The sequence below is a fragment of the Trachurus trachurus genome, assembly GCF_905171665.1.
Source record: "Trachurus trachurus genome assembly, chromosome: 22".
Taxonomy (NCBI): domain Eukaryota; kingdom Metazoa; phylum Chordata; class Actinopteri; order Carangiformes; family Carangidae; genus Trachurus; species Trachurus trachurus.
In genome coordinates this window covers 24,862,423-24,890,273 of record NC_139907.1, presented here as the reverse complement: position 1 = coordinate 24,890,273, position 27,851 = coordinate 24,862,423, and the positions used below count along the sequence as shown (strand labels likewise).

Here is a 27,851-nt window from a genome sequence, read left to right as displayed (position 1 = left end):
GTAGAGTCAGCAGCGCCAGATTCCTGAGGGTGAACATCACAAAAAAATGCCCCATCACCAAGGACCCTTCCTGGACCACCAGCGACACCTCCCTGATGAAGAAGGCTCAGCTGCCTCCACTAACTCAGGAGAGCGTGTGCCCCACAGCCCCCGGCCCCATCATGACCATGTTACCAAGGCAACACAGAAAGCATCATTCTGTGGTACAGCGCATAGTGAAGCGGCCGGCAAGATCATCAGCACCCCACTCCCCTCCCTCTTCCCCACCTTCCCCTCCCGTCTCAGCATTGCTGCTGACTCTAGCCCGTCCCCCCCCCACTCCCCTGTTCAGTCTCCTGTACCGGAGCCTCCAGACTGTGGAACAGCTTCATACATCAGGCTGTCAGGATGCTGAACTCTCTCCCTGCCCCTGCCCCCCCGCCCCCCTCTCACCAGCTTAAGAAGGTGAGTCAATATTGATGGATAGTTATGATGTCCCTAACTTTAGCTCAATGAAACTAAATAAAACGCTGCTGCATTAATTTCATTCACACTGCGTTGTTTTTATTAGTGTTTTGTTGAGTGAGTCGGCCTACCAGACATCCAAATATCAGGGGTTAGTAAGATCAGAGATTGAAATGAACAAATATACAGATATATTTAGTAGGCACATCAGTACATCACAATAATTGACTGTTAATTTTCACAGACATGTCTTTTTTGTCCCGATCACTTTTACTATTGCTATTTAAAAAAGGCAAAATACCTTACTCGATTACTCAACTAATTAAAGAACTAGTCGATTGATCGATTACAGAAATAACTGATAGAGCCGATAGAGAGCTGCAGCCCTAATCTTCTGTCCTGAGTTACAGTGTTTGATGTCACAGTGAAGTTTTGAATTCAAGTTGTGTCATTAGTGTGTAGGAATTCTTGGCTGCCAAACACATATAGTATAAGGTCACAATGACCTTGAACTTTAACCTTAGACCACCCAAAAATATCACATCATTGTGAAGCCCAAGCCCGAATGTTTGTGTCAAATCTGAAGTGATTCCATTGAGCAGTTCCTGACATATGGCATTCAAGAGAGGGGGGTGAAGGCTACAACCAGAAAACTTAACACAAAAATTATCAAACATTTTATAAGGTGCCATTATTTTTGTTTTTTGACTTTTTGAAAACAGCAGCCTGGAGGAGATGACGCTGGTGTGGTGCATACAAAACACACACAACTAGTTTATACAAGACACTTTTGAGCCTTGTTCATTATAGTCATTTGAAGTTTTAGAAAGTGGAAACAGAAGTAGGGCTTGATTATGTGCAGTGGACATAGTAACTAACTAAAGACACTTTCCTCTTATAAAATGTCTGTCACAGATTTTCCATCTCTGGGGAATTAATGGTTCTGCGATTTATTAAGCTCCTTGATTCGCCCATCAGCCGCCCTCTGGGCAAAGTCAAATCAATTATTTACAGATGTCAGTGTCTGAGTGAAAAACAACAAAGAAGAAGCACCAGCAGACGAGCTCGAGGCACTTCCAGTCATTAGTCCATCACATTTCATTAGGGCTCAGTAAGGGAGGGCCACAACTGTACACTGAGAAAGAGAGGACAGAGCAATATTAATGTATGATCTGTGACCACCGACGTCTGGATGTGATTCATACACGTGCATCTTCCCTCGCCTCCGTACCATGGCACAGTCCTGACTTAGAACAGTCCATTGACCTGCTCGGTCTCAGGGTCTAGGTCAATGTCATAGAAACAAGGCCTGGTGGGCAGACCAGGGATGGTGGGCATCTGGGAGAAAGAGACAGACACTGTCAAAGAACATCTGACCGGTCACTGTCCTCATACACTCTTTGTCACACAATGCAACTTTTGTGTCAAGCTTGAAAAGTGCTGATTAATGAAGAATAACACCATCACTTGGACTGTCATGCTGGGTTAAACAGTTTGCTAGTTGACAGTAACACAGCAACTGGAAAATTTCAGAAACGTAATTGTTATATTTTCCAAGTTTATGGATTCACCACTTACCCTCTACACTACACAGTAAGTACACAGTGTCTTTGGTGTGTGAGGTCATGTGATTTGTTTGTTATTTAAATGAAAAGATTCAGACAGTTGAGTAGGACCCAGCTCCATGAGAGAGGCTGATTCATGTAAAAAGATGGTGCCTCCCTGTGTTACGAGTGTTTCCCAGACACAAATCTGGGCCAAACCTGGCAGCGTGCGTGAGGCGCCGTTTGTTCCGTGCGAATGTGAGCTTACCGTGCCAACCAGTGGGAAGAGAAATCCAGCGCCCACGCTGGCTCGGATGTCTCGGACTGGCAGGACGAACCCTTTGGGCACACCCTTCTTGTCTGCCTCATGTGAGAGCGACAGGTGAGTCTTGGCCATGCAGATTGGCAAACCGCCGAAACCCTGGGGGCAAAAGACGACACAAAGGCCCATTCAGTCTCCATCTGATTAAAGCCTCTCTGCTGCTGGCTGACACCGACAACAGAGCTCTGACACGCAACAACAACACAAACGCAGACGGTTGCTGACCTGTTTGGTGTAGAGCTCCACCTTGCGCTGGGCCTCTGGGAGAAGCTCAATATCATCCGCTCCGTAGATCTTCTGGGCAATTATTCGAATCTTGTCAGCAATAGGGAGCTGAAGTGGAATCAGAAATACATAGTGTCAGTGTCGCCCTTTACTGGACATGTCTGCAAACCAAAATGTGCATATTTTCAATACCTGTATAAGTGAAAAACAATAACAACATACACGTTTGATACTAATTCAATTGAAATACTGTTTCTATCTGAGCAGTGGAATACAATTAAAGGTGTACAGAAATGGCAGTTTGTCACGCCGAGTTGTCACGAGCTGCAACGCGAGTTGGAAAACAAATTTGATTGGTCGTTATCGAGCGGACGGGATATTCAAAGCTTGGGTGTGTGTGTGTGTGTCTCAGACGTTTGAATGGCGCCTGCATTATCCAATGCGAAAAAAAATACCACACTTTCATCCCGGATTTACTCAAAAATAGAATTTTGCACAAAGTTTGGCCTACATCGTCTGAAAGATGAGTTATTACACTAATTTTATGACCCAGAGTGGGCTCAAATTCAATTTTCTTTTCTGTACACCTTTAAGCAGTTAAGCTTTGGGCCCATACCTCCAAATCATAGAGGAACTTAAAATGGTTGGGGGCCTCGGAGGCCCTCTGGACGGCTTTACCCAGGGCCACGGCTCCGGCTCCGCCCTCGGCCCAGTGGGAGCACCGCACGGCGTCAAAGGCTCCTGCAGCTTTAGCCACGCTGCACACCAAGTCCAGCTCGGCCTCGGTGTCGTTCCTGCAGGAGGGTCAGCACAGCAGAGGCATGACGAATGTTTCCTCCATGTCAACAATAAGTAACACGCTGCTAATCTCCTCACTGACACAAAACCTCTCTGCCTCAAGCAAGGTCATCATTTCTTGATATGAGAAAGGAAGGAAGGAAAGAAGCTTCACTCATTCACGTCATTCCTGCTTTAAAAGCCTGTAATAATTCATTTTTGACCACTTGGGGGCAGCAAAAACAAGCTGTAAACAATGTCATGCTTGACCTCATGAGGTTATTGACATGTCAGCAGCTGCCTACACATTCAGCAGATATGAACAATGCTGGAGGTTCTGATGGATCCAAGCCCAAAAGTCTCCCTCTCTTTCTGTTTAAGCTATTTGATGCTCAGCAGCTACAAACAACGCTCAAATGTGATAAATGGAAATAGTATAGTTATGGCACAAAAAGTTAATAAAAGTTTCATCATGGTTGAGACTCCTGGGTTGGTTGATAGTGTGGCAAATCCATTAATATTATGCAAATATGAATTTCTGCAACTTTAAGTGAAATATAAATAATATAAATACCATTTTAGGCTTTTGTTTCCAACAGATCACCATGCATGACTCACTTGAAAGCATTGACAGCCACCACCACAGGCACACCAAAGTGCTGTGCGTTCTCAATCTGTTTCCTCATGTTGCTGCAGCCTTTCTCCAGAAGCTCAAGGTTCTACACAGACACACAAACAACAAACACACTTCAGTAAATCTACCAGCAAACCGTTAACATCAAATCTCGGGTCACACAAATGTACGATATGTGAAGGATATTAAGTGTTTACAGACAGCTTTTGAAAATGAACTGCATGCTGATATGTGATTAACCCAGTGAGCAGCTGAGGTTCAGGCTCCATATACAGTATGTTCATCTGCAGCTCGGCAACACATTATCATTTAAAGGAAACAACATTTGGCTTTACCTCCTCCACATATTCCTTTGGCAGTGGCATCCCAGCAGTGACCTGAACAAAAGATATATGGAGCGTTTTACTTCAAATAACTGACACTGTATTTTACATAAGCATGAGCTTTTATTGCGAAGCCAATAACATGAACACAAAAAAATATATACAAAAAATATTTTTCTTTCTCTTTTTTTTTTACCTACTCCACTTTTGCAAAACATAAGCAAACTCACCGTTGGTCCACCTCCGTGCATCTTTAGGGCTCGGACAGTAGCCACCAGGACCACCACATGAGGCCTCAGGCCTGAGTAGCGGCACTTGATGTTGAAGAACTTCTCCATGCCGATGTCGGCACCGAAACCAGCCTCAGTCACTGTTGGAGATGATTGACAGGGTGTGAGATGAAGAGAAGAGCAACAGATGTGGAGAATACAGAATAAAGTCTGACTGCAATATAATATGTGTACAGTAAACATGTGTAAAACAATATAAACAAAGCATCCACAGCTGGAGCAGCAGTGCTGTTCTGGGTCAGGCAGAATAATGTTTATATTACTAAAAGCAGCGACTATAAATCAGCCATTTACTCACTTACCCACAAAGCCCTCAGGCCCAACCAGCTTCAGAGCTATTTTATCAGCCAGGATGGAGGAGTTGCCATGGGCAATGTTGGCGAAGGGCCCCGCATGGACAAACACAGGGGTTCCCTGAGGATGGGATGTATGTGATACAAAACTCAAGGTACTGTCCACACAAACAAGTTTAAATCCCAAATAATTTAGCAAAAGAATCAATAGAACCACTTAAAAACCAACAACAATAACCTTCAGAATCATATTTAGAAATCGACAGAAAATTAGAAACTGTAAAACCATCTGTTCCTCAAAGATGCTACCATGAAACTCTGTACAGGTTAGTGTGTGTACATGTGTGTGTACACTGTGTTTCACCAACCTCCAGAGTCTGCATCAGGTTTGGCTTCACCGCGTCTTTCATCAGCACAGTTAGAGCCCCGCACACACCCTGAGAAGTAAAAACAGCACATTAGAGCAGCCTCGTTCCACTGATGCTGATGCTATGAGGAGGACCGTGGGACACTGACCAGGTCCTCTGTGGTGATGGGCTGTCCGCTGCGGCTGGTGGCCACCACCATCTTGGCGAGACGCAGACGCATATCCTGCAGGCTGCTGGTGAGAGCCAGCACCGCCATGATCTCACTGGCCACGGTGATGTCGAACTGGGCCTGGAGGACAAAGACAAAGTCTCCTCGTCAGTAACAATCAACAATTTTTATTTTTTCGTCTTGGCTCTGCGATCAAAAGTGCAGAATCTCCTATCTGAGCTTCAGTTTGTCACAGTGCTACCACTGGGAGGCAGCAAAGTTAATAATAGTGAGACTTGCTGAATGTGATTTGATTTATTAATTCGTGCTAGCAGTGGTACAAAAAAGACCTACTGATAAAGTGCAGAATTCTACAGATAAGTAAAAAAAAACAAAACAAAACACGTAAAAACGTTTAAAGACGAGAATACATAAAAATGTATAAGAAACCAAGACAACTAACCATCAACTAGATACAGTAGGCATTGGCAATATAAAAAAAAGAAAAGAATAAATGATCTATTATTTCTTTTCACCTCTCTGGTGTATCCTTTTTCAGTTGGAGACTGGCCGATGGTGATCTTCCTCAGGAATCGATCATTTGTATCCAACACTGAGGTGGGACACAAAGACCATATGAATGTTATATGAGTTGTACATAAGGCTGGAGCCAATACACAGCAGACACACTGAGGCACAAGACATGAAGAGACAGGAGGACTGTCCATACCTCTATGCCAGGTGACGGAGCTCGGCTCGATGTCCAGGCGGGCGAAACGAGTGATCTCCTCTTCAGTCAGAGTGGAAGGATCAGTCTTATCGATGCCCAGTCTCTATAATAACACAGAAAATGTTGATGTTAAAGGCTCATTTTATTCGGTTGAACATTTTCCAGTGTGATTTTTTGTGTCTTTTTTTGATAAGGCAGCAGAGACTGACAGGAAATGCAGGGACAGGGAAAATAATGTGTATGTATTCACTTACTTTCAGTCTGTTGATCTGGACGGGGGAGAACTTCCTCTGTCCTCCACTGAGTGGCACCAAGCGGTTGTACAGAGCCTATGAGAGAGAGACACACACAACAGTTAGAATCTGATAATGTTTTGTTTTGTTTTTTCAAACAAAAAAACTGATATAAAGGGTGAACCCACCTTGTCAGACTGTGTGGCCTCGTGGAACATGCGGGCATCGATGGCAGCAGCCACCAAGTTGTTGGCGGCTGTGATGGCGTGAATGTCACCAGTGAGATGCAGGTTGAACTAAATTTAAAAAAGAACAGATTGAATTTAATTCTGTATTTCCATTTCCATTTTCATGCAATCAGCATAGTTTCTAACTTCAAATCTACCTCCTCCATTGGAATGACTTGAGAGTATCCACCTCCTGCAGCACCACCTGCAGACAGAAGACAGAAGTACAGACACATGAACCAGTGCAGGACTCTAAAATGTACATTTCAACAGCTTGTGACCTACAGCCTCTTACTGAGTGTACATTATTCCAAAGTTCACCTTTGATCCCAAATGTGGGCCCCTGAGAGGGCTGTCGGACACACGCAAACACGTTGACGTTCATGTGGGCCCCCAGGGCCTGCACCAGGCCGATGGTGGTGGTGCTCTTCCCCTCACCCAGAGGAGTGGGTGTGATGCTACAGACAGAAAATATAAGCAGCAGATGTCAGAATGTATCTGGAGCAGATTCATGTGTGAGTTTTTTTACTGCTTATTACTAGATAGAAAAATGAAAGGAAAAACAATGGGTTCAGTAGAGTGGAGAGTGGACAACGTACCCAGTGACCACCACATATTTGCCATCTGGTTGGCTCTGCAGGCGTTTGATGATATTCAGCTGGACCTTGGCCTTAGTCTTGCCATAGAGCTCCACCTCGTCAGAGAGCAGGCCCACCTCTTTAGCCATACGGTCGATGGGTTTGGGCACGCAGGAGCGAGAGATGACGATGTCACTGATGGAGCAACAAAGACAACACACAAAATCTGAGCAAAAGAATTCAGGGTTTTCAGCAGACTCCTGTTTCATGCGGTTTATTGAATTTAACAAACACTGCAGCCACTGTGGGACGGTTAAAGACGCACATGACTGAGAGGACGGGGACATGAGGACACAAACCTTGGCACTGGCTTCTGCAGGTTGAGTTTGGTGTAAGAAATGCTCCACTTCCCTGGTTGATGTCCTTCCAGGAAGCGCTTTGCACTCAGCACTGTGTTCTACACGCACACACACACACTGTATTAGTAACACTGACAAAGCTGGTTGAATAAATATTACAACATGTTTTGATGGTCACATAGAGCAGTGGTTCTCAAACCTTTTTACATCAAGGACCCCTAAACCGACACAAATTAGACCACGGACCCCCCATTGGACAAAACTTTGAAACAAACACCAGAAATACACAATATTTGTTCCGAGACTGAATAATGTTCCTTTTTTGGTCAGTGTACGTTCAAATTACTGCCAATGGCATGAATTTTTGGAAAGATTTTCAAGACATTTCTGGGAAAAAATGTAATATTTCTGGGGTAAAACTTTGAGAAAAAGTTGGGGACCCCCTTTTAACCCTCTCAAGGACCCCTGGGGGTCCCCGGACCCCACTTTGAGAACCACTGACATAGGGTGTGCTTCATGACCTTACCGCCATCAGCATGGCCACAGTCATAGGCCCAACACCGCCAGGCACAGGGGTGATGAACCCAGCCTGCTCCTTAGCTGAGGCGTAGTGGACGTCACCCACCACCCGCTTCCCGCTGGCTTTAGTCTCATCTGAAACACACAGAGTGAAATGTTCAGTTACGACTCAGGTGTGCCGTGACACCAGCGGACTGAGAAACCTCAGACGTAGTCGGACCTGGAATGTGGTTGATGCCGCAGTCGATGACCACCGCTCCCTTCTTGATCCACTCTCCTTTCACCATCTCTGCTTTACCGATGCCGACCACCAGGATGTCTGCCTTCCCCACCTGGACAACGAGACCAACGGAGTGTAAAATCAGCATCAGATCGTGTTAAACACTGATTCTGTGATGTTTTGTACATTTTTCAGGTAAAGCCTCTCTGATGCTGTGAGACACACCCCCACTGAGGGTGCTGTTCTCGTACCTCTCCAGGCAGATCAGCAGTTTTAGAGTGGCAGGTGGTGACGGTGGCGTGGTTCCACAGCAGCAGGTCGTGCATCGGAGCGCCGACGATCTTACTGCGGCCGAGCACAACCGCCTTCTTCCCTGCCACAGACACACCTGCAGAGAGGCAGTCAATCTGTCAGTCCTTCAGAGAGATCATGATCAATTCTTTTTTTTTAAGTATTTTTGGGGGGGCTTTTATGCCTTTAAAGGGATAGTTCAACATTTTAGCAAATTGGCCCATTGCCATAATCCCTATAGTTTTAGAAGTAGGCTGGTTAAACCAAGAAATTCCATTAGCCTCCGTAGTGTAGCTCTGAGCAGCTCATGGCTCTGCTTCGCCATTCTATAAATAGCTTGCACTGACAATTAAAGGTAACAAACCTACTCCTAAAACTACAGGGATTATGGCAATGGGCCAATTTGCCAAAATGTTGAACTATCCCTTTAATGGACAGGAAAGTTGGAGAGAGACAGTAAATGGGGAGACAGAGAGAGGGGAATGACATGCAGCAAAGGGCCTCTGTATGGGCCGCCTGCTCAACCCACTGAGCTATACCACACCCCGATCAGTTCCAATTCTTGTTCTTTCTTTTAAAGTGTTACTGTCTGTGCTTACCAGTCTGACTGATCAGCTCCATGCAGCCGTTGGGCGTGCAGGGGATGAAGCAGTCGCCCAGGTCCCCGCGAGACAGCTTCCCTGCATTTATGCTGGTTAGCCTAGCAAAAGCACCAGAACACACAAGAAAACATTAAATATCATGATAAATTAATGTCTACAGATCAAAAAACATTGAGAGGCGAGTTCACACATGGTCTTACCCGTCCACATCTTTCTCTGGGGCCACGGCGTTGGTGACCTTCTCTGTGTCCATCTTGTGAATGGAGTCTAAAGGCAGCTGCACGATGAGGCCGTGGATGGACGAGTTCTCGTTCACCTCTGTGATACTGTGAAGAACCTACAGACAGAGAGAGAGAGAGAGAGACAAACCTTTACAGTCTCAGGTGCACATGAAGCTGTTTGCACTAGGACAAAAATCAGATGATGGATGTTTAACTCTATATACAGATGAATAAAAGTCCTCACCTCTTCCTCTGTTGCCGTCTTGGGAAGTCTCATATGTGTGGCATTAATTCCAATCTGCATTCAAAAAACAATCAGAGACTCAGGGTCAACCACACGTACTACCTACTACCACGTATAATACAAGTATAATTATACATATTGCGTGCAAACGTCTGGTTACCTCTGCTGCTGCCTTCAACTTCATGCTGATGTACAAATTTGAATCATCACGGTCTCCAACCTGCAGAGACATGTGGTGTTACTCTGGCTGCCTGTATGAAGGAAGAGGCCTTCTGCCATACAGACGGAGGAAGAATCCCATCATGCTTGCACTTACCTGTAAGACCACCAGCCCAGGTCTGAAGTTGGGGTCCTGAAGCTTCATCTGCTCCACATCCTTCTTCAGACGCCCCCTCACCTGCCTGAGAAACAAAAGATACTGAATAAATCCCTCTGAGCTGTAACTGTGTTGGAGCATCATAAAACAGAAGGTTTAAGGACCATATGGCACTAAAGCCACAAACATAACATAACCCATTCCCATTCCTCTGACTGGTTACAACACGGGCCATCTGGTTATCTTGTGTTGAGATCATTTTTCAGTCCCTGGCTGCCATGGATCCTGGCAGAGGCAAAACCAGGACATCAGATAGACCTCACTTCAAGAGATGCGTCTTATCTTGGTCTTTATTAATTTACTGGAGTCAGGAGACTGGGGGACAGAATCCAATCGTTTGTTTCACTTGTAGCTGATCTCATCAATCAACAACACAGTCAACTGGATCAATCAAAGGAGCAGATACAAAGGTAGGTGGACCTTGGGAATCAATTTGCAGCTATTCAAATCTATTTTATTTTTAAATCTTTAATATCCGTTATCAACACTGAATATTTTTTTGTGGACCTTTCATATCAACTCAACTGAATGAGAGTTACTGTTAGACAAAAAGCTCAATGATGGACTGGTGATCATGTTTAAAACTCTAACCTACTCTATCTGGATTAAAACACAGCACCTTTTGAGCATCACATGAACTTCATCTGCAAGGATGATGAAACACACTACGGGAGTGATTATGTGTGCGTGACACAATGCAGTGACACCAATTTGAACTTCCTTTCAAGTAATGCTATTTGACCCAGTGATCTTTCACAGAGTAGAGATTTATACTTAAAAATATATTTTCCATAACCAAAAAGCATCAGTCTATTCAGTGATAATCTGCAAAGGCAACTATCTTTGCTTTTTATACTATGGTGCAAAGAAATAAAGAAACAATACACATTTGAAATGGTTTACTGCTAAACAATACAAAATACAGATCTATTATTAAAAGTTTGTTCATTATTTTCCACCCAAACTGCACCATGTTGCTTCATTCGTCTGGGAGAGATGACAAATGTCATGAAAACTAATCATTACTGCATATTGTAACATAACAAGAGTCCTTATCGCAACGACAGCCGATAAAAGAATTCCTGGTCACTGATCAACCAGTGCCATAATCCTCTCAACTACATTTCATGAAAGAAGGAGCTTGCGTCAGTCTGTAAAAGTTCACTTGTCCAGTACAGTCCATGGTACGTCAGCTTTGTCATGCTACAGAGAGGCTGCACTGCACAGACTAATGGTGTTGCATCAAATAATTGAACTAATGAGTAGTGTGAGGGGCTGCTAACAGGGTGCAGGCTGCCATGTCTTGTGACAGGCACATGCAACTACACATCCAGGACTTTTAAGGTAAAGGGACAGTTCTGTCTCTGAGGCAGTAATAAAGCAATCAGCAGTTTGCATTCAGCCAAACTTTGAACTATGAGAAACATATTGAAATGAGTTGCAAATTGAACTGTAATATTAAAAATAAGGGTAAATAAAATATTAGTTTGGGGTTGATAAGTTTCACAGGTCTGCGTCAGGCTCACTTTTTTATGAAATCACTGGAGCAGCAGGGCAAAGATCATATCAACCTCCCCCTAACACACACACTGTTACATAATACTGCAGCGTTTACAACCATTCAGTCCATTGTTTTTGATTCATGGATCATCATCTTGTTAGGACTCTGACAAACCACACACTCTGCAGACCCACATGCTGTCAGGAACCAGGTCTGCAAGGTCTGCAAGTCCAGTCTGAGTTCTCGGATGGTTTAACACCAACATCTGTGACAACTGCTGGCACACTTCATTCACGTGGCCAGCACAGCACCACCTATTACTACATCAAACTTAACAGTGAAATCACTTTCTGTTGTCAGCTCAGTACAGCTGCACGTAGACCTGGGCTTAAACACAGGAATAGTTGGTGACCGTGATCCCATGTGACCTGTAACTTTGGCCATGAAGTTACTGTAACTGGTGGCTAGTTAGCTGCGTAGTTAGCCAGCACACAGACACGTTACTAACACCTATCTATCTGTCTCTCGTGCTGTGCATGCATTAACGTGGAGGATAAATGTAGATACTTACGCTGAAACCTCCTTCCCACTGATGATTTGAGCGGACATCTTCAGAGCCGTGAAGTCAGTGCTGTGTGAGCTGCTGTGGGCTGCTGCTGCTGCTTCTCCTGCACACTCTCCTGACAGAGGAGCGCGGTGAGGACTTCCAAAAACTTTAGTTTGTTCTCAGCGCGTCGTAAGCGTAGGCGTCGGCGTAGCTCCCATTCACAGGTGCAGCGCTGCCGCCAAAAAGCCGCGTAATAACTTTCAGGAATAGCGTCTGACGTAGCACTAGTAGGAGGGACAGCGGCGGGGGGCGGGAACAGTCCGGTCTCACGGCCAATCAGATATCCGCGTTAACACGCTAGAAGAAGCCGTTGACCAATAGGGTTCAACGTTCGACTGAACCACCCACACAGGGGGTGGGGCGGGGCGCGTGAGAGGCAGGACGTGTACGCCGTGAAGCAGGAGGGGGCAGCACCGTGTTTACACCACACACCCCTGTGATTATCCGTCAAAAAGAAAAACCACAGCAGTGTTTGTATGGGCCAAACCTGACGGCCGCCGCTGCGTGAGACCGCTGGGAAGGTGTCATCTTCAGACAGTCTTTAGAAAGTGCTAGAAAACACCCCACTCACCTCACCTGGCCTCCAGTGCGATGTAAGACATGAGGAGACACGGAGAGCTATGGAGAGTAGATTCAGTGTTTTGAACGCCACCGAGGACCTGCACACGAGAGTTTCTAACGCAGACAACAGCCTCCACTTCGAGAGGTGAGTGGACAGCAGCTGGTTATTCGTTATATGTTAAAACCGACAGACTTTGTTCTCTGTCTGCCCCCCGAACGCATCACTGCGGAGCTTGTTTTGTCGCTGTAGTAGGCTAACTCAACGTGACGTGCAGCTACTTGCACACAGCGTCTGTTTACGTTTATGCCAAAACCGCCGTCCCACTCCACATCCACACAGCCCATCTCCTTCTGCTAACTCACATGCATGACGTCTCTTTAGGTCTAAGACTCTGTTTGAGGAAATCCGTGCCTCCATCAACAACAATGACGAAGAGGACCGCTCCTTCTGGAGGCCCGTGCTCCCATGGGGTGGCGTCTTTACCATCAAGGCAGGGCGGAAGGCCATATCATGCACCCCGCTGTACGTCAAGATCAACCTGAAGAACACCTGCACCATCGATGGCTTCCTCATGATCCTGTACGTGATCCTGCGGGACAACCAGGGCTTCCCCAGGGAGCTGGCCGTCTTCCTGGGCAGGCAGTTTGTGGAGTATTTCCTCTACCTGATGGACTCCTGCGATTACACCACAGTGAAGATGCTGTGGATCTGGGACAGGATGTCCAAAAGACAGTACCGCTCAGAAATCTACCAGGCCGCCCTGGAGATCGACCTGTTCGGTAACGAGCACGACAACTTCACGGAGAACCTGGAGAACCTCATGTCCACCATACAGGAGAGCCTGTGCACCAACTGGAGCTGCCCAGCCCGCTTCCAGGAGTTCATCAAGACCACCATCAACATCAGGTATACTGCAGTGCACACAGGCAATGAGATGTCCTGATGCTGCAACGTGTGCTGAAGGCAACTTCTTCCTGTTGTCAGTCTCTTGATATAGGCAGAGATGCGGGGTGGCTGCTGTACATACTACTACTACACAGGGCCGGCCCGAGTCTGCACGGGGCCCAAAGCAAAAAATTATGGGGGGCCCTCTACTACTGCCAATAACACTGATTATTGATCATTTACACACCTACTTTACACTTATTTCATTTTTGTAATCTATCATTACGAATCATCATCCTAGCCTGGCATGTTTTTAACCCATCTATGGATTTTAATCTGAAATGGTACCAAAACACTAAGTGGGATAGTGAATGTTATCCAGGCCAACTAAAAGTAACACAATTAACCAATAGACAATGTATTTACTGCAAACTCATCATCTGCTTTTTATTTTGGGTTTCACATAAACAGCAACAACAACAATTCAGGGTTTTTGACAGGTGAGGTTGACAAAAGTTACACACAAGTGAATTGCTCATAGGTGCTTAGTTCGCTTATGCCTTCGCTTATGCCTGCTACTACAACACATTGTGCTACATACAGTATAGGTCTGCTAATCATAAACAGGGCTTCATTTTCACTCACTGACTTACTACATTAAAGTAATAATCTCCTTACATCCATGCATTGCTGCCCCACCTACCCTTAACTGTCTTTGAACGAGCTGATGAGTGTAGTGTTGATTGATGGTTAATGTAACTTTAATTTCTCACATTTTACCTCCAGTCCTCCTCACGAGCTGCCTCACAGAGACCCTATTCAGTCGGCCGTGGACAAGTTCTTCTGCCCCAAGCTCCTGCTCTGCTCAGAACTAGGGTGAGACATGAGGACGACGTTCCTCGTCCTGTAATCCACTTTGGTCTTTTTCCACTTCCTTGATAAAATGATTATCTTTTGGTAACAGGTGTGATGGTCTGAGGGAGTTCTCTCAGAGGGTTTTCTGCCATGGACCCCCACCCTTCGTCATTCTCAACATGCAGCAGTGGAAGTCAGAGGAGCTGTCCTATGTCCCTTACCACCTGGCTCTCTGTCAGCGCAGGTAGGACACCTACAGTGGCGTGCTCTGGCCACACTGTGGTGCAACCCACCGTCATATGAGCCTCCACTGCACTGACCTGCAGTTTTATGGCTTTGGCACAAAGGCACATCCCCAGCATTTATAAAGGGATATAAAACCATTTTTAGAGACACAGAAGACAGACAAACAACAGTAGTAGCTGGTCATTTGATTAGATGACAGGAAAATATGTTATTACCTAAAGCTCCTATGCATGTTTATTATGTAGGATTCCTCTGGACTAGAGCATAAATTATAATTATCCAACAAAATCAGTAGAATTTGAAAAGTTATAAATAGCAAGAAAGTGTGTGAAGTCTAAGCAACGCAACATGACTGTCTCTACATCAGGACAGGAAAACAAAGCTAATTTTGGAAATATTCCTCAGCTGAAAGATGCTCTGTTTAAAAAGAGCTAATTAAAGCTCCTGCTAATTAAAGCACAACCTCAAGGTCATTTTGTTAGAGAGAACTCAAACATCCAGCTCTCAGTATCTACTCATTAGCCAATTTAATGTTTTTATGTCACATTAAGAGGAAAAAAGGAGAAAAAATATGTTAATTGTTAAATTATTGCCCTTGAAACCTATTTGTTCCTAGACCACAGAGAAAACATGTTTCCCCTCACTGCTCTGCACTATTTCCTGGACAGTACTGTATGTGGTAAAGAGCTCTTGTCTTTGCAGGTACTTACTAGAGGGCGCCACACTCTTCAACAAGGAGGAGCATCACTACTCCGCAGCCTTCCAGATAGACGGCTGCTGGATGCACTATGACGGGCTGAGGAGCGACAATCTGATCCTGTTACACAAGCCACCAGAGCTCCTGCTGCTGTCCTCTCTGGTCTACATCCGCGCCTCCGACAAGTGAACCGGCCTTATCTCAGGTGGACATGACGGAGGACGAGCAGCAGTCCACACCAAGCACAAGACGGAAAGCATTCATCTGACCTGCCTCTGATTATTTTTGCCATGATCTCATGGATAGCATTACAGTACTGTAACCGTATTCCTCTGCTTATCACATCATAACCCCTTTTTTATTGAATTCCTGTCAGCACTTGCTTCCTGTTTTGCTGTGTCAGTGTCGATTGACACGTGTTCCATTTTACCTGAATGCTTGCAGAAAGCTTCCTGTGCAAAATGATGATTACTCTTCTTTTAGGGGGAGCATACTTGGAATCCAAGAATCTAATGGACTATAATAGTTCTGGGTTGATGTGCCTAAATGATCATATCAGTGTCAGTCTATAGTGAGTAATGCTCTTAGTGTGCATTTCCTGCCACACAGAGGAGACCGATAAGATGGTTATAATGCATCACACTTTGAGCGTGCATTCTCCAATGACATTGACTGTAGCTGTTTGACTTTACATTTATGCGCATCAGCCCCTTCCTAAAACGGAATTGGTGCTTTTTACACAATCCATTGTTGTGTGAGAGTCAGAAACAACCAAACATGTCAGGTCACTTACTTAATTTTTTTTTTTTTTTACAATGATCGAACGAGTGAATGTTAAAATGCAAAGATCTTAAATCATATAAATGTTGATGATTTAATTATGTGTTTGGCTTCCAGGCCACTAAGCTGGCAACATGTTTATATTGATGAAGTGAATTCAAGTATTTTAGCATTAGCTCAGCACACACTGCGGTCTCTATGTACCTTTACATGTTTTTACTTTGTTTTCCAAGAATTACTGGTATCACACAGTGCCTCTGCCCAGGAAAGTCTGTGACAGTGAATCCTGTTGAGCATAAATCCTTGATCCTCCAGTATTCGTTTCCAATGGCTGTCTTCCTATGCACACTGTCTTTAAAATGCAAATACAAATATTTTTGGCATACATCTGCATCGATTTTGTGTGATTTTTTGTTAATGCGTATGAATGGCAGAGATGGATATAACAAGAGCCACATAAAAGCAGACTACCTTTTAAGGCAGGCATTTATTTTAAACTGGGTACAACTGCACCACACAAACAGACTAAAATGTATGTAAAATGTCTTCAATCAAAACATGATCAAATGTGAAAAGCTACTGTCTCTACACCTAAGGTTATCTTATACTTCCAGTATTAATCCACAGGATAGAAAATTCAAGATCGTCACCTTACTCCAGACACACGATGGGAAATGTAAAAGAAGCAGAGTGGTCATTTGGCTAACATTGACATCAGTTTCAAAGGATTTTCTCTCTCTCTTTCTCTCAGACACAAACATTAAAGAGTGGCAGGCCGTCGTAGACCAGGTGTTAGTCGTCCCTCTGCTCTCTTGGAACAAGCACTTTGGTGAGAGTGGTGGCAAAAAACATGACATTGGTTAGGCCATAATAAAAATGCGTACAAACTCAATTTCAACATCCCTTCCTTTTGCAGATTCACGTTTGCAGATTTTCATCAGCCTCTCGCCAAAAACTCAGTAAAAGTAGTTAATATACACATCAGAAATCATGACGTTAGACAACAACGTTGATGGTGGATGAATCTTGGCAGCAGCACATAATTACGCCTGCGTGATTAGTGCCGTGGCTACGGTAAAGTGACTATGAATTACATTAGACAGAAAAAACAGAAAAATCAGGTTACAGGACATGAACAATACAAATTATAAATACGAGAACAAAAAAAACTTGAAAAAAACAAACTCATTCACATCTTTCTAAAATGAAATGACATTTGCAAGAATACAGATTGGGTTTCTTAATGTGTGACCCTTTCAAAATAAAGTGAAATCAAAAGGAAAGTACTCTGTATGACGATGTGAACAATGTGCAACAAACTCATAAGTTTCACCAGTGACACCCTGGGCCAAATGCAAGGCAGATAGATGTCTTTAAAGTTCTATGTCTAACACATCAGGTTTAGAGTACTAGAGCAAAGTGGAAGAGCACATCCTGTCTAGTGTTTACAAGACCTCTATGTGGCTGGAAAATCAGTCTGAATTTTCTTGAAGGTGTATGAATCAGTTTGGCCACTAACAAATCAATTGTGAGCCTAGGTAAATATATACTGTATATACGCCTTGTAAAAAATGAACCAGCATGCACAACAAAACAACACAACACAAGATGTCTGGTGGGATGAGGCGAAGTCAGTGGTAACCATTCTGATTAGACGTCCGCATCGCTGGCCGACAGTGTGAATCAACAGACATGCCATGTGGGGTTCTGTTACAGCAATATGAAATGCCTTGGCTTTTTTTTTTTTTTTTAAGAGACAAACACAAAACATAAAATCATCCACACAGGGAACAGAAGTCTTATTGCATTATCTAAATGCCATCAGCCAAAATCAAAAAAACATATGTACAAATTACAATATGTATCAAATAGTTTGGTAAGTGCAATGCAGAGCTCGGTTTAAGTTTCCACGTCTGTGCAAACGTCGGTGCACAAAGCAACTCAAACTACGCTGGAACATGAACGGCGACTCGACAAGACACACACCACACCTAGCCTTTTCCTAGTCTGGTGCCCCCTCTATTTCTGTGCTACTGCTTGTCAAGTCCGTCAGTTCAAATAGGTTTGTTACCTTTAATTGTAGGTGCAAGCTATTTTTAGAGCGGCAGAGCAGAGCCGCGAGCTGCTCAGAGCTACGCTACGGAGGCTCATGGGATTTCTTGGTTTCCCTCATCAAACTCATCAAATACACAATCCAACAACTCCAAAACGCTCTGGTGGACAAGTTGTGACCTGCACATTCACCACGCTATGAGATAATAACGGAATGTTACGAGACAGAGTTGTTTTACAGGCAAATGCAGAGACTCGTAACTTTCCATTATTATCTCATAGCGTGGTGAATGTGCAGGTCACAACTTGTCCACCAGAGCGTTTTGGAGTTGTTGGATTGTGTGTTTGATGAGTTTGAAGATGGAAACCAAGAAATCCCATGAGCCTCCGTAGCGTAGCTCGGAGCAGCTCGCGGCTCTGCTCCGCCGTTCTAAAAACAGCTTGCACCGACAATTAAAGGCAACAAACCTACTCCTAAAACTATAGGGATTACGGCAATGGGCCAATTTGCCAAAATGTTGAACTATCCCTTTAAATCTGCCCAGAGCAACACCTTTAGCCAGCCTGGGGGTCAAACACACCCAGGGGAGCACTCAGGAGTCCACTAGTCTGGTTTCTCTCCCAGGACACAGGACCGGTGACAGTGACAACGTGGCCTGAGTTGGCTAGCGCAGCCCTTGGTGCTTTATCATCCACCTCCATATGACAGTATGGAAGAATATAATGCTATTACATCGGCAATAGGGATGAGGAGAAAGTGTTTGATTGTGGCACACAGGAAACATGTTTTCTAGCACTAAGGGTGGGGACTAACAGGGGGGAATGCCCATGAGTTGGCACTTTACACGATGCTGGGAACGGATCACCTCAAACCTGAGCTTGCAAGCAAGACTTGGCCACATTGGGGATCACGTGTTTGGTGGTGTGCTGGCGAGCGCAAAAGACCAGGTGTCAGACCCGATCACTGGCTGGAGAGACGCAGCTAAGAGACGGACGCTGTGCCGGAAATTGAGACAATGGCAAAGCATGCTCATATCCTGCACCAGGGCCAGCGTGGAGAAACAGACATCATTTAAATGAAAAATAGAAAGAAAAAAAAAAAACACAGTGCCAATTTTTTTTTTTTTTTTTTAGAGTTTTAGGAAAATATGAGGACAGAAGTTTGTGGCTGTACCACAGGCTTCCCTTTCAGTGAAACGTTATTTTTATTGCATGGTTGGGGGCAATTTCGATTTTTACGCATCTAAATGCACATAAATCAAACGATGAAACACCTAACGCGGTAATAACGCAGAGGCCAAACAGAGGTTGGCCTAATTGTGTGTGAGGCAACACAGACAAACAGCTGAATCCTGAATCCTAAATATAGCACCAGTTGGTATTGTGTACAGACCAAAGGGTGAGAAGAGGGCCAAGGTCGAGTTCAACTATTGTGAAGAGTAGCAAGTGCATGACCTGACCTCAGGAAGATGTAACAGAAGCTAGAACATGGGGGAATTTTTTTTTTCCAAGGGCTCCAGGGGTGAAGCAGAGACTAGTGGCAAACACTCTCAAGAGAATTGATCATTCATCTCTAAGTCGACCCTTGGAGTTGAACTACACGCATTCACGCGCGCACACACACACACACTAGTGACCCAGTGCAGAAAAACATTTACAGGCAATGCACTAGAGGATATATTCATATCTATACATTTCATTTAGACCATTTACAAGAGAGAAAAAGGCAGCCCTTTTTGAGAAAATATAAAGATTCCAACTTTTCTCTGTTTTGTGAAGCACTGATTTCGATGCAGAGCTCCTGTGTCGCTGAGCCCGAGCATCGGTTCTGCACGCAAACACGTAACGAAACAAACAATCCTATCTGACATGCACGTACCCCTTGAGCATACACACGGACATACACACTACATGGCCAACAACCACATAAATTCATACAAATACACAAGCAAACTGCGGTGTTCTACGAAAAAAAAAACTTTGAACACGTGGTTCTGGTTGCAGCAGGGAAATGAAAAAAAAAAGAGAGATTTAAGTGTTAAACATTGTTAATGGCATGAAAGAAAACAAAACAAATGTCTGCTAACATCACGTAGAGTTTTGAAACAAAAAAAAGTGACAAGATTTCTCCCACAATCCTCTGGGAAATGGCTCAGAGTCCTCATTGTGGTCCAGCAGCAGTAGAGCGGTCGTCTCCTTGTGCCCGTGACAACAGCCGTCCCGTCGTCTTCCTTTCGTGTCCGCACAGCTGTTTAGCTCTTCATCTCTGCAGCCACGTCTGTGGTCCCCCTCCAGCCGGCCAGCCAGCCAGCCAGCCAGCCCGGCACATCCATCCAGCCAGCCAGCAGGCTCCGGCTCCGGCTCCTCTGGCGTTCCCGTCGGCCGTGCAGTTGCTCCTCTGCACCTGGAGGATGAATGTGGGGAAGGAGGAGGAGACAACAAAAAAGAAAAGTCTCTGTGTCTAAGTTCTCTTAGTGGGTCCTGGCCGGCCGGGCCATGGGTCAAAGGGCGGTTAGACCAAAGTTACAACGGCAATACATCATGCCGCTCGAGTCCAACCAGCTGTCTGAGATGGGGTCGTAGCGCTGGACAGTGTTCAGGTAGGACGACCCGGAGTGGCCTCCCACCACATAGAGGTAGTTGTCCACGATGGCAGAGCCCACACCTGTGAGACGACCAAGACAAGGTCCAGATATTTACCAACAATGAAACCTGTGAAGCGAGAGTTTATTTGATCATCATGCCGTACTTGGCAGGTGTGACGTGTCGTAAACTGACCTGTGCGCGGTTCGTTCATTGGCCGGCAGGCTGTCCACTGGTTCTGGTGCGGGTCATACCTCTCGATGCTGGACAGGTGCGACACGCCGTTGTGTCCACCCACCACGAATATGAACCCGAGCATGACCCCCACTCCGAAGTTGATCCTCTTGTCTGCCATGGGAGCTACCATTTCCCAGGCGTCCTTGCTGGGGTCGTACCGTTCCACGCTGTGCAGGACAGATGCGGTAACATTAACAAAAAAACGCGCACAGTGGTGGAATGAAAGAGTCGCTTCACCCAAATTACAAATAGTTTTGGTTTTATGTCCATTGTTTTTTTTAAGTGTTTTGGATGTTTTTCCCGGCACCAAGCTGTGCAGTACAGAACTCTAATGTCTGAACATCTGTGAAGGCAGCAACAAGACTTTTCAGACAGTCTCTACTCACAGCAGCACTTTTACTACATAAAAACCACAGGCCATTAAATAATACAACCACTAAGTAAGTGTGTGCTTTGCTTACAAGTATTGAAACTATAGACATCTGATATGAGTCTTCACATACTGAAAAAGTTTATTATGTCTTTGGGATTATCAAGTTTTGTTGTTCGTTTATCACAGATAAAATAAGGAATGAATCTAACAAGTTAGGTTAACACTAATTAAATGTGATTCAGTAAATTACAATTCAAAATGTAAACCGATAAGTTTCAAAGCTCACTGCAATTCCTCAATAGATCTCCAGTTATTGCTCTAGTCTAGTGAATATCTACATAATATGACAGTTCAGTTTTGCTCCACAAAGCGAATATTGAAAGCACACGGAAACTACAAACTGAAGAAAAATGTAAACATATGTAAAGGGTTGGTTAGGTGTATGCAGTTCATAGTTAATTGGCTCTTTCATTAAAAAACCCCAACCCAAACCCTATGAGTAAAACATTTTTAACTGTGTTTATGAGTATTCATGAGTCATAAATGATGAATTCAGTATTTAATGCTTAACTAATGCTTAATAGTGTGTAGTTATTATAAAGTGTTACCGACTTTACTTGAAGCCACACACACAGCACACACACACACACACAAAGAGAGAATCTCGTATTGACGACAGCACTGGCAGCGGTGAATTACAGAGTTTGACCAGAGTTACTGGTACCCTGGCAGTCTGGGCTTGTTTTGCTGTGTGCAGAGATATAAACCACTGGGGTACAAAAAAAAATCGTCCCCAAAGATTCTTTGTCCAAACACATTCTCCTGAGGGGCTTCGGGAGTCAGGGAAACAAGCAACAGAGACGCTGCTCTCCGGAGATCCACGGCAACAACAGAGGTCTAACTAGCAGCAAACAGCCGGGCAACCTCTGAATGAAACTTCAGCAACCACCTCTCCTCCGACTCCGACTGCTCTTCACTCATTCACAGGTTCCTGGGCATTTTCTCCACAACACTTGACATCCTTCACTTGATCGCCAGTTCTATTAAATAAGTCACAAGGCCCTGAGAGGGAAAGCCAGGTTAGGAGGCCTGAAAGGGGCTTGAGGTTTTTCACTAGGATCAAATGTCATAGATACAAAGAAAGCTTCGCCCTGTGTTTTGAAATTTCAGTGGAACGGGTTAGACTTGAAGGAAAAGAGACCGAGCTGCTATAATATGAAATAATCTCAGTCTTGCTAAAATGCTGATCGACATAAAGTGATTAAACGTCACGTGACCTATCTTTAAACCTGTGAGTACATTATTTTGCAATTCACAGTTCTTACATCAAAAAAAAAAGTTTTTGCACGTTGCTGCATGAAGGACGAATGAACAATGGGACAGTTTTGGTAGACCGATGTCAAAAGGGAACAGCCAGACCATGTATTGATATTCTTGATATAGCTAGAGTGTATTAGAGCAAGGCCTTACATTTTGCCTCGAATAATGGACTGCCTTTCATATCTGGATGTATGCTGTTATTTGTTGAGTTGCCTTCCTACCTGCCTGCCTTCTAGTTTATGTTTTATTTGTTTTCAGAACCCTTTTTTTCTTGCAATAATGAAAATATAATAAATGTCTTGGTATGTGTACAGTATGTGTGTATGTGTTTATTGAATATGTCTGTAAGCTTGTATACATTTATGTTTCCTGTCTGCAGTGACAGACATATGTTGATCTGCACCTGTTTTCCATTAAAAAAAAAAAAAAAAAAAAAAAAAAAAGAATGTGTGTACTCTGTATTAAAAAAATAAAACCCGCAGCAAGTGTCATGTCTTTCAACAGCTACAACGACAAATATCATAACCATTCTCAGCGGTATTACCTGTTCATGTGGGCTGGGCCGTAGCCTCCGATAGCGTACACCATCCCATCCAGCACAGCGGTGGCGAAGCAGCTGCGAGACTTGGTCATGGGCGCCACCGGCTGCCACTCCTTCAACTTGGGGACGTATTTCTCCACCGACTGGAGGTAATACTGGCCGTCGTAGCCTCCCAGGGCGTACAGCTCTCCGGCCAGGACCACCACCCCGAGGGTGCTGCGGCACTCGGCCATGCGCTCCACCGAGGACCAGGTGTTGCTTTCGGGGTCCCAGCTCTCCACTGTGCTCTCGTGCCTCCGGTAGCTAATGCCCTGCCTCATGTGCGTGGCGATGCCTCCCACCACGTACACCTTGTGGTCCAGCACCGCTACGCCGAACTCGTAACGTGGCACACTGAGCGGGGCGAGTCCGATCCACGAGTCTGTCTGAGGGAAATACATCTCCATGCTGCAAGAGAAAGAAAGACATCATCCAATAAGTCTGTTTGTTTTTAAAAGGGATAGTTCAACATTTTGGCAAATTGGCCTGTTTCCATAATCCCTATAGTTTTAGGAGTAGGTTCATTACCTTTAATTGTTGGTGCAAGCTATTTTTAGAACAGAGCCACGAGCTGCTCAGAGCTACACTACGGAGGCTCATAGAATTTCTTGGTTTCCCTCATCAAACTCATCAAATACACAAACCAACAACTCCAAAACGCTCTGGTGGACAAGTTGTGACCTGCACATTCACCACGCTATGAGAGGCAAATGCAGAGACTGCTTGCTGAAAAACTGACCCCGACGGTAACGTGCATCAGTGGTTTTGCATGAATTTACCTCGAAAACAACTCGTCTCGTAACGTTCCGTTATTATCTCATAATGTGGTGAATGTGCAGGTCACAACTTGTCCACCAGAGCGTTTTGGAGTTGTTGGATTGTGTATTTGATGAATTTGATGGGGGAAACCAAGAAATCCCATTAGCCTCTGCAGCGTAGCTCTGAGCAGCTCACGGCTCTGCTCCGCCGTTCCAAAAATAGCTTGCACCGACAATTAAAAGGTAACAAACCTACTTCTAAGACTATAGGGATTATGGCAATGGGTCAATTTGCCAAAATGTTGAACCATCCCTTCAAATCACAAAACATAATGTGGGGAATACATTCATCATCATCATCATTACCTCTCCAAGGTGGCAAACAGTCCAGCCTTGCCTCCGACCGCGAGCAGCACCTTGGGAGCACACCTGGGCCGTGCCGACAGCACAGTCTGATAGGAAAGTCTGTGCTCGGGCATAAAGTGATATTTGAGGGCCTCGTTGAGCAGGTGCTTGCATGCGTGGTCGTCTCGTATAAGGTGGTTGGCTTCATATAGGCGCGTGAGGAATTTGACGCTGAGGAGTGGAAGGCGAACACAGTGCAGCAGCTGAGCCAGGTGCTGCTGTCTCTCCGTTACGTCGTATTTGATCCACGACTCCAGGGCGTAAAACACAGTCTCCTCCGTCACCACCTTAAGGCAGTCGTTGGACACTATCTCATCCAACTCGGCCCTCGTCAGTTCGAAAAACTCCTCCGTTTGACAGACCTCCTCAAAGTTCTCGCAGATGAACTTGGTGGCAGCCAGGCACAGATCGTGGCAGCCGTAAGTCTCTGCAAAGCGGGAGATGCCTATACAGTTCCCTGCATCCAGCTGACTCTCTAAGAAGGAGCAGCACTCCTTAAGTACAAGCTTAACCTGGAGTAAGTTGGCAGCCGGTAGCAGAGATTCCACTGTTTCCTGTGAGATAAACACCGTGCCAGTGTAGGCATACTCGACGATAGCCTGGAAGAGAGAGATAACTGCATCACATACACAGAAAGGGAAAAAAATAACACACATTTCAGCAGTTAATCGGTGGCGGCTCCCAGCGTACCTGCAAGGCAGTCTCATCGATGCACTGGAATTCCACCTCCGAGGTCTCTTTTTCTGACAGGTTCCCCGTGAACATGGCCTTGAAGTAAGGACTGATGCTGGCCAGCACTACTTTGTGGGCATGGATCTTGGCATCACCCACTCGCAGGACAATGTCACATAGTTCGTGATCCTGCCGCAAGAGCTGGAGGCCTTGCAGCAGCTGCTCCGAGTGAGGCCGTGTCAGACTGGCAAACATATAGGACTGGTCCTGCTGGTCCATCTGAGGGCAGAGAGATCCACACATCAGAGCAGTGTTGATACTGTGCACCGATTCACTAATGATCAACTGACATTGTGACAAACAAACAGTGATGCTGCTGTGAATCCTAGAAACCACAGCCAGTTGTGATCTTGTCCATGAGACCACAAGCTCGAAAAGTCAACACAACACATCACAGGCCTGTGCAACATGACGTAATGAGAGCACGCGTCGGAAACATGTCTGAGCGGTGTGATGCGGTCAGGGGATGTTTTGAAGTTAACACACACAGTCATTACGACCCGTTGTGTTCGCGGTCTGCTGCGAGCCAAAGCTAAAGAAGCATGATCTCCTTTTAATCCAATGCTAAGACTGCTTAAAGTTAACCAACTGCGCTGACTAGAAAGCAATATGTGTTTCATGTTAGCCCTCACGACAACTGTCTCAACGCTGCTGAGCGTTAATGCTTCATGACATCGAGCAGCGATACCGTTAAATGTTGTGTTGTTTGACTCGGGCCTTGGCTTGATTTCTGAACGGAGAACATGGCCAGATCAAAACTCGCTAGCAAACCTCTTTAGCCTCGTATCAGCAGACAGCTAGTGCGCTAACACACTCCGAGACCCGACCGACAGCTTGTTGTTTTTTTATTTATTTCTCCTGCAGACACATTTCCACGGATATATCACATTCAATAATCAACATTCATGTCGCCGTCGTGTTGTCAACATTGCTCCGCTCCAGCAAATACACGGCGCCAGTCTCCCCCCGTTTCGTTGCACTGCAGTCAGCGCAGGTTAGCAGCTAAAAATAAACACGGTTACTGTGGCTAGCTGCATCATTGATTGATATACAGTAACATGGCTGACAGACACAAAACGTGACGTTACAGCTCGCTGTCACACAACGTTTCCACACCGTCGGACCGAGGAGGACGAACCTGTAACCTGTGGTCCTGTCTTGCTGTGTGCCGCCGTAACGTTGCTGACGGGATTCTGCAGCGGTGGAGTTGAGCGGCGACGAGCGAGTGAGGACCCCGGGCGGCTATCAGGAAAACAACCGAGTGCCGACCGAACCTAAGCTAGCCTCCCTCCGAGCTGCCGTCAGGCTCTTATACTGACGAGCTACCACAGCAGCACACCCACTTCCGCTGCTTTCAAAATAAAACCACATTCACAAATGTTTACAAGGAGACATGTTCATGTTCCTTAGCACCAGCCAGGCCATAAAAAAAAAATTAAATTTAAAAAAGTGAGGAAAATAAATATATTTACACACAGACCTTCATCGAAACAAGATTCATTAAGAAAACCAAATCTTAATCGTGATTTAAAAATGCAATTATAAACAGTACATACATGGAATAAATAGCCATCCCGCAACTTTATTTATATACAGTACGGGTCAAAAGTTTGGACACACTCAATGCATTTCCTTTATTTTCATGACTATTTACATTGTAGATTCTCACTGAAATTCCACTAATGAACCCGACAAGGCACACCTATGAAGTGAAAACCATTTTCAGGTCAGGTTCACCTCTTGAAGCTCATCAAGAGAATGCCAAGAGTTTGCAAAGCAGTAATAAGACCAAAGGGTGGCCACTTTGAAGAAACTAGAATTGGTGGGGGCAGAGATAGAGGAGGAGGAGGAAGAAGGAGAGGAAGAAGAAAAGAAGAAAGAGAAGACAAAGAAGAAAAGACGTGTTTTCAGTTATTTCACACTTTTTTGTTAATTCCACATGTGTTCATTCATAGTTTTGGTGCCTTCAGTGAGAATAAAGGAAACACATTGAATGAGAAGGTGTGTCCAAACGTTTGGCCTGTACTGTATATTATTTATATTTTAGTGCATAAATAACAACTGATGTGGGACCAGCATTATACTGGCTGGCTCAGATATACCTGTTATTTTTTGGTTATCATTTTCACTCCAATCCTGAGAGCTTGAACACTGAACAGTACTCTCGTGTCCACTTGTAGTAATCCTTGTAGGTATAATAACTAATCGGCAATTAAGCTGTTCTGATTCCTGTTGTTGCAAAATCTGCTAGAATTAATTGAGTGGCAGAGTAAAAAAATTGCTTTTGAGATTAAGCTGCATATATGAAGGGGAAAAAAGACATCAAAAGAGTGCTTTTGGGCAGCATTAATATTCTTTAATTGTTCCTTTCATTGTTGCATGCTTTTTTAATGTAACAAAGTAGTTAATAAATGAATGAAATAATGGATACAATAACAAAGGTGTTACCTGTGCAAGCAACACATTACTGAGTCATAATAAAAAAGTCATTATAAAAAAAGTGTTCCAGTAAAGCCTGACTGACCCTCATTTGCTGTTGTTTTGTTTGCTTTTTATTTTCTTTTTATGTATTTTATTTTATTTTATTCTTTATCCTTTTGTACCCATCTTTAATCTATTTATTAATTCATCTTTTCTTATTATGTATAGGCTAATTTTTGTATTGATTTATTATCATGTTTTGAGTGTTTATGCATTTTGATCATAGACT

General features: G+C 44.6%; 3 protein-coding genes across 4 annotated transcripts in view; 1 reads left to right on the top strand and 2 right to left on the bottom strand.

Moving 5' to 3' along the window:
• Positions 1-521: 521 nt before the first annotated feature.
• mthfd1b (methylenetetrahydrofolate dehydrogenase (NADP+ dependent) 1b) lies at positions 522-12,214 on the bottom strand. Its single transcript, XM_083998190.1, has 28 exons — positions 12,041-12,214; positions 9,909-9,993; positions 9,753-9,812; positions 9,593-9,646; positions 9,328-9,464; positions 9,125-9,225; positions 8,486-8,622; positions 8,235-8,346; positions 8,022-8,149; positions 7,496-7,593; positions 7,158-7,331; positions 6,880-7,016; positions 6,717-6,763; positions 6,520-6,627; positions 6,353-6,427; positions 6,099-6,201; positions 5,905-5,981; positions 5,369-5,509; positions 5,221-5,289; positions 4,862-4,973; positions 4,500-4,639; positions 4,282-4,323; positions 3,931-4,031; positions 3,152-3,329; positions 2,536-2,643; positions 2,257-2,409; positions 1,676-1,782; positions 522-1,579 (listed from the first exon to the last, which is right to left on the bottom strand). Exons 1-27 carry the CDS (start codon positions 12,076-12,078, stop codon positions 1,693-1,695), a joined length of 2,805 nt encoding a protein of 934 aa, XP_083854316.1. The 5' UTR covers positions 12,079-12,214; the 3' UTR covers positions 522-1,579; positions 1,676-1,692.
• Positions 12,215-12,562: 348 nt separating this feature from the next.
• dorip1 (dopamine receptor interacting protein 1) lies at positions 12,563-16,359 on the top strand. Its single transcript, XM_083999002.1, has 5 exons — positions 12,563-12,782; positions 13,020-13,544; positions 14,310-14,399; positions 14,488-14,622; positions 15,327-16,359. Exons 1-5 carry the CDS (start codon positions 12,697-12,699, stop codon positions 15,508-15,510), a joined length of 1,020 nt encoding a protein of 339 aa, XP_083855128.1. The 5' UTR covers positions 12,563-12,696; the 3' UTR covers positions 15,511-16,359.
• A 205-nt stretch (positions 16,360-16,564) lies between these two features.
• Positions 16,565-27,851, bottom strand: part of klhl28 (kelch like family member 28) — an 11,902-nt gene continuing 615 nt past the window's right edge. The window contains exons 1-6 of one of the 2 annotated variants that reach the window (XM_083998193.1): positions 26,280-26,409; positions 25,100-25,360; positions 24,371-25,008; positions 23,211-23,654; positions 20,932-21,140; positions 16,565-20,818 (exon numbers count right to left, since the gene is read on the bottom strand). In XM_083998193.1, coding sequence (XP_083854319.1) covers positions 20,655-20,818; positions 20,932-21,140; positions 23,211-23,654; positions 24,371-25,008; positions 25,100-25,360 — 1,716 coding nt within the window. In that variant the 5' untranslated portion in view covers positions 26,280-26,409 and the 3' untranslated portion in view covers positions 16,565-20,654. Of the gene's footprint in view, positions 20,819-20,931; positions 21,141-23,210; positions 23,655-24,370; positions 25,009-25,099; positions 25,361-26,279; positions 26,410-27,851 lie in introns of those variants that run through there. The other variant, XM_083998192.1, reaches the window with a different exon arrangement.

Bases quoted from the DNA above. Each gene is read 5' to 3' on its own strand.
- mthfd1b (XM_083998190.1), bottom strand. From the start codon at position 12,078: ATGTCCGCTCAAATCATCAGTGGGAAGGAGGTTTCAGC. The intron at 9,647-9,752 runs GTAACCAGACGT...TTTTGAATGCAG, and splicing joins AGTTGAAGGCAGCAGCAGAG to ATTGGAATTAATGCCACACA. The intron at 7,017-7,157 runs GTACGTTGTCCA...TTCTGTCTGTAG, and splicing joins AAATATGTGGTGGTCACTGG to CATCACACCCACTCCTCTGG.
- dorip1 (XM_083999002.1), top strand. From the start codon at position 12,697: ATGGAGAGTAGATTCAGTGTTTTGAACGCCACCGAGGACCTGCACACG. The intron at 13,545-14,309 runs GTATACTGCAGT...TTTTACCTCCAG, and splicing joins AAGACCACCATCAACATCAG to TCCTCCTCACGAGCTGCCTC. The intron at 14,623-15,326 runs GTAGGACACCTA...TTGTCTTTGCAG, and splicing joins CTGGCTCTCTGTCAGCGCAG to GTACTTACTAGAGGGCGCCA.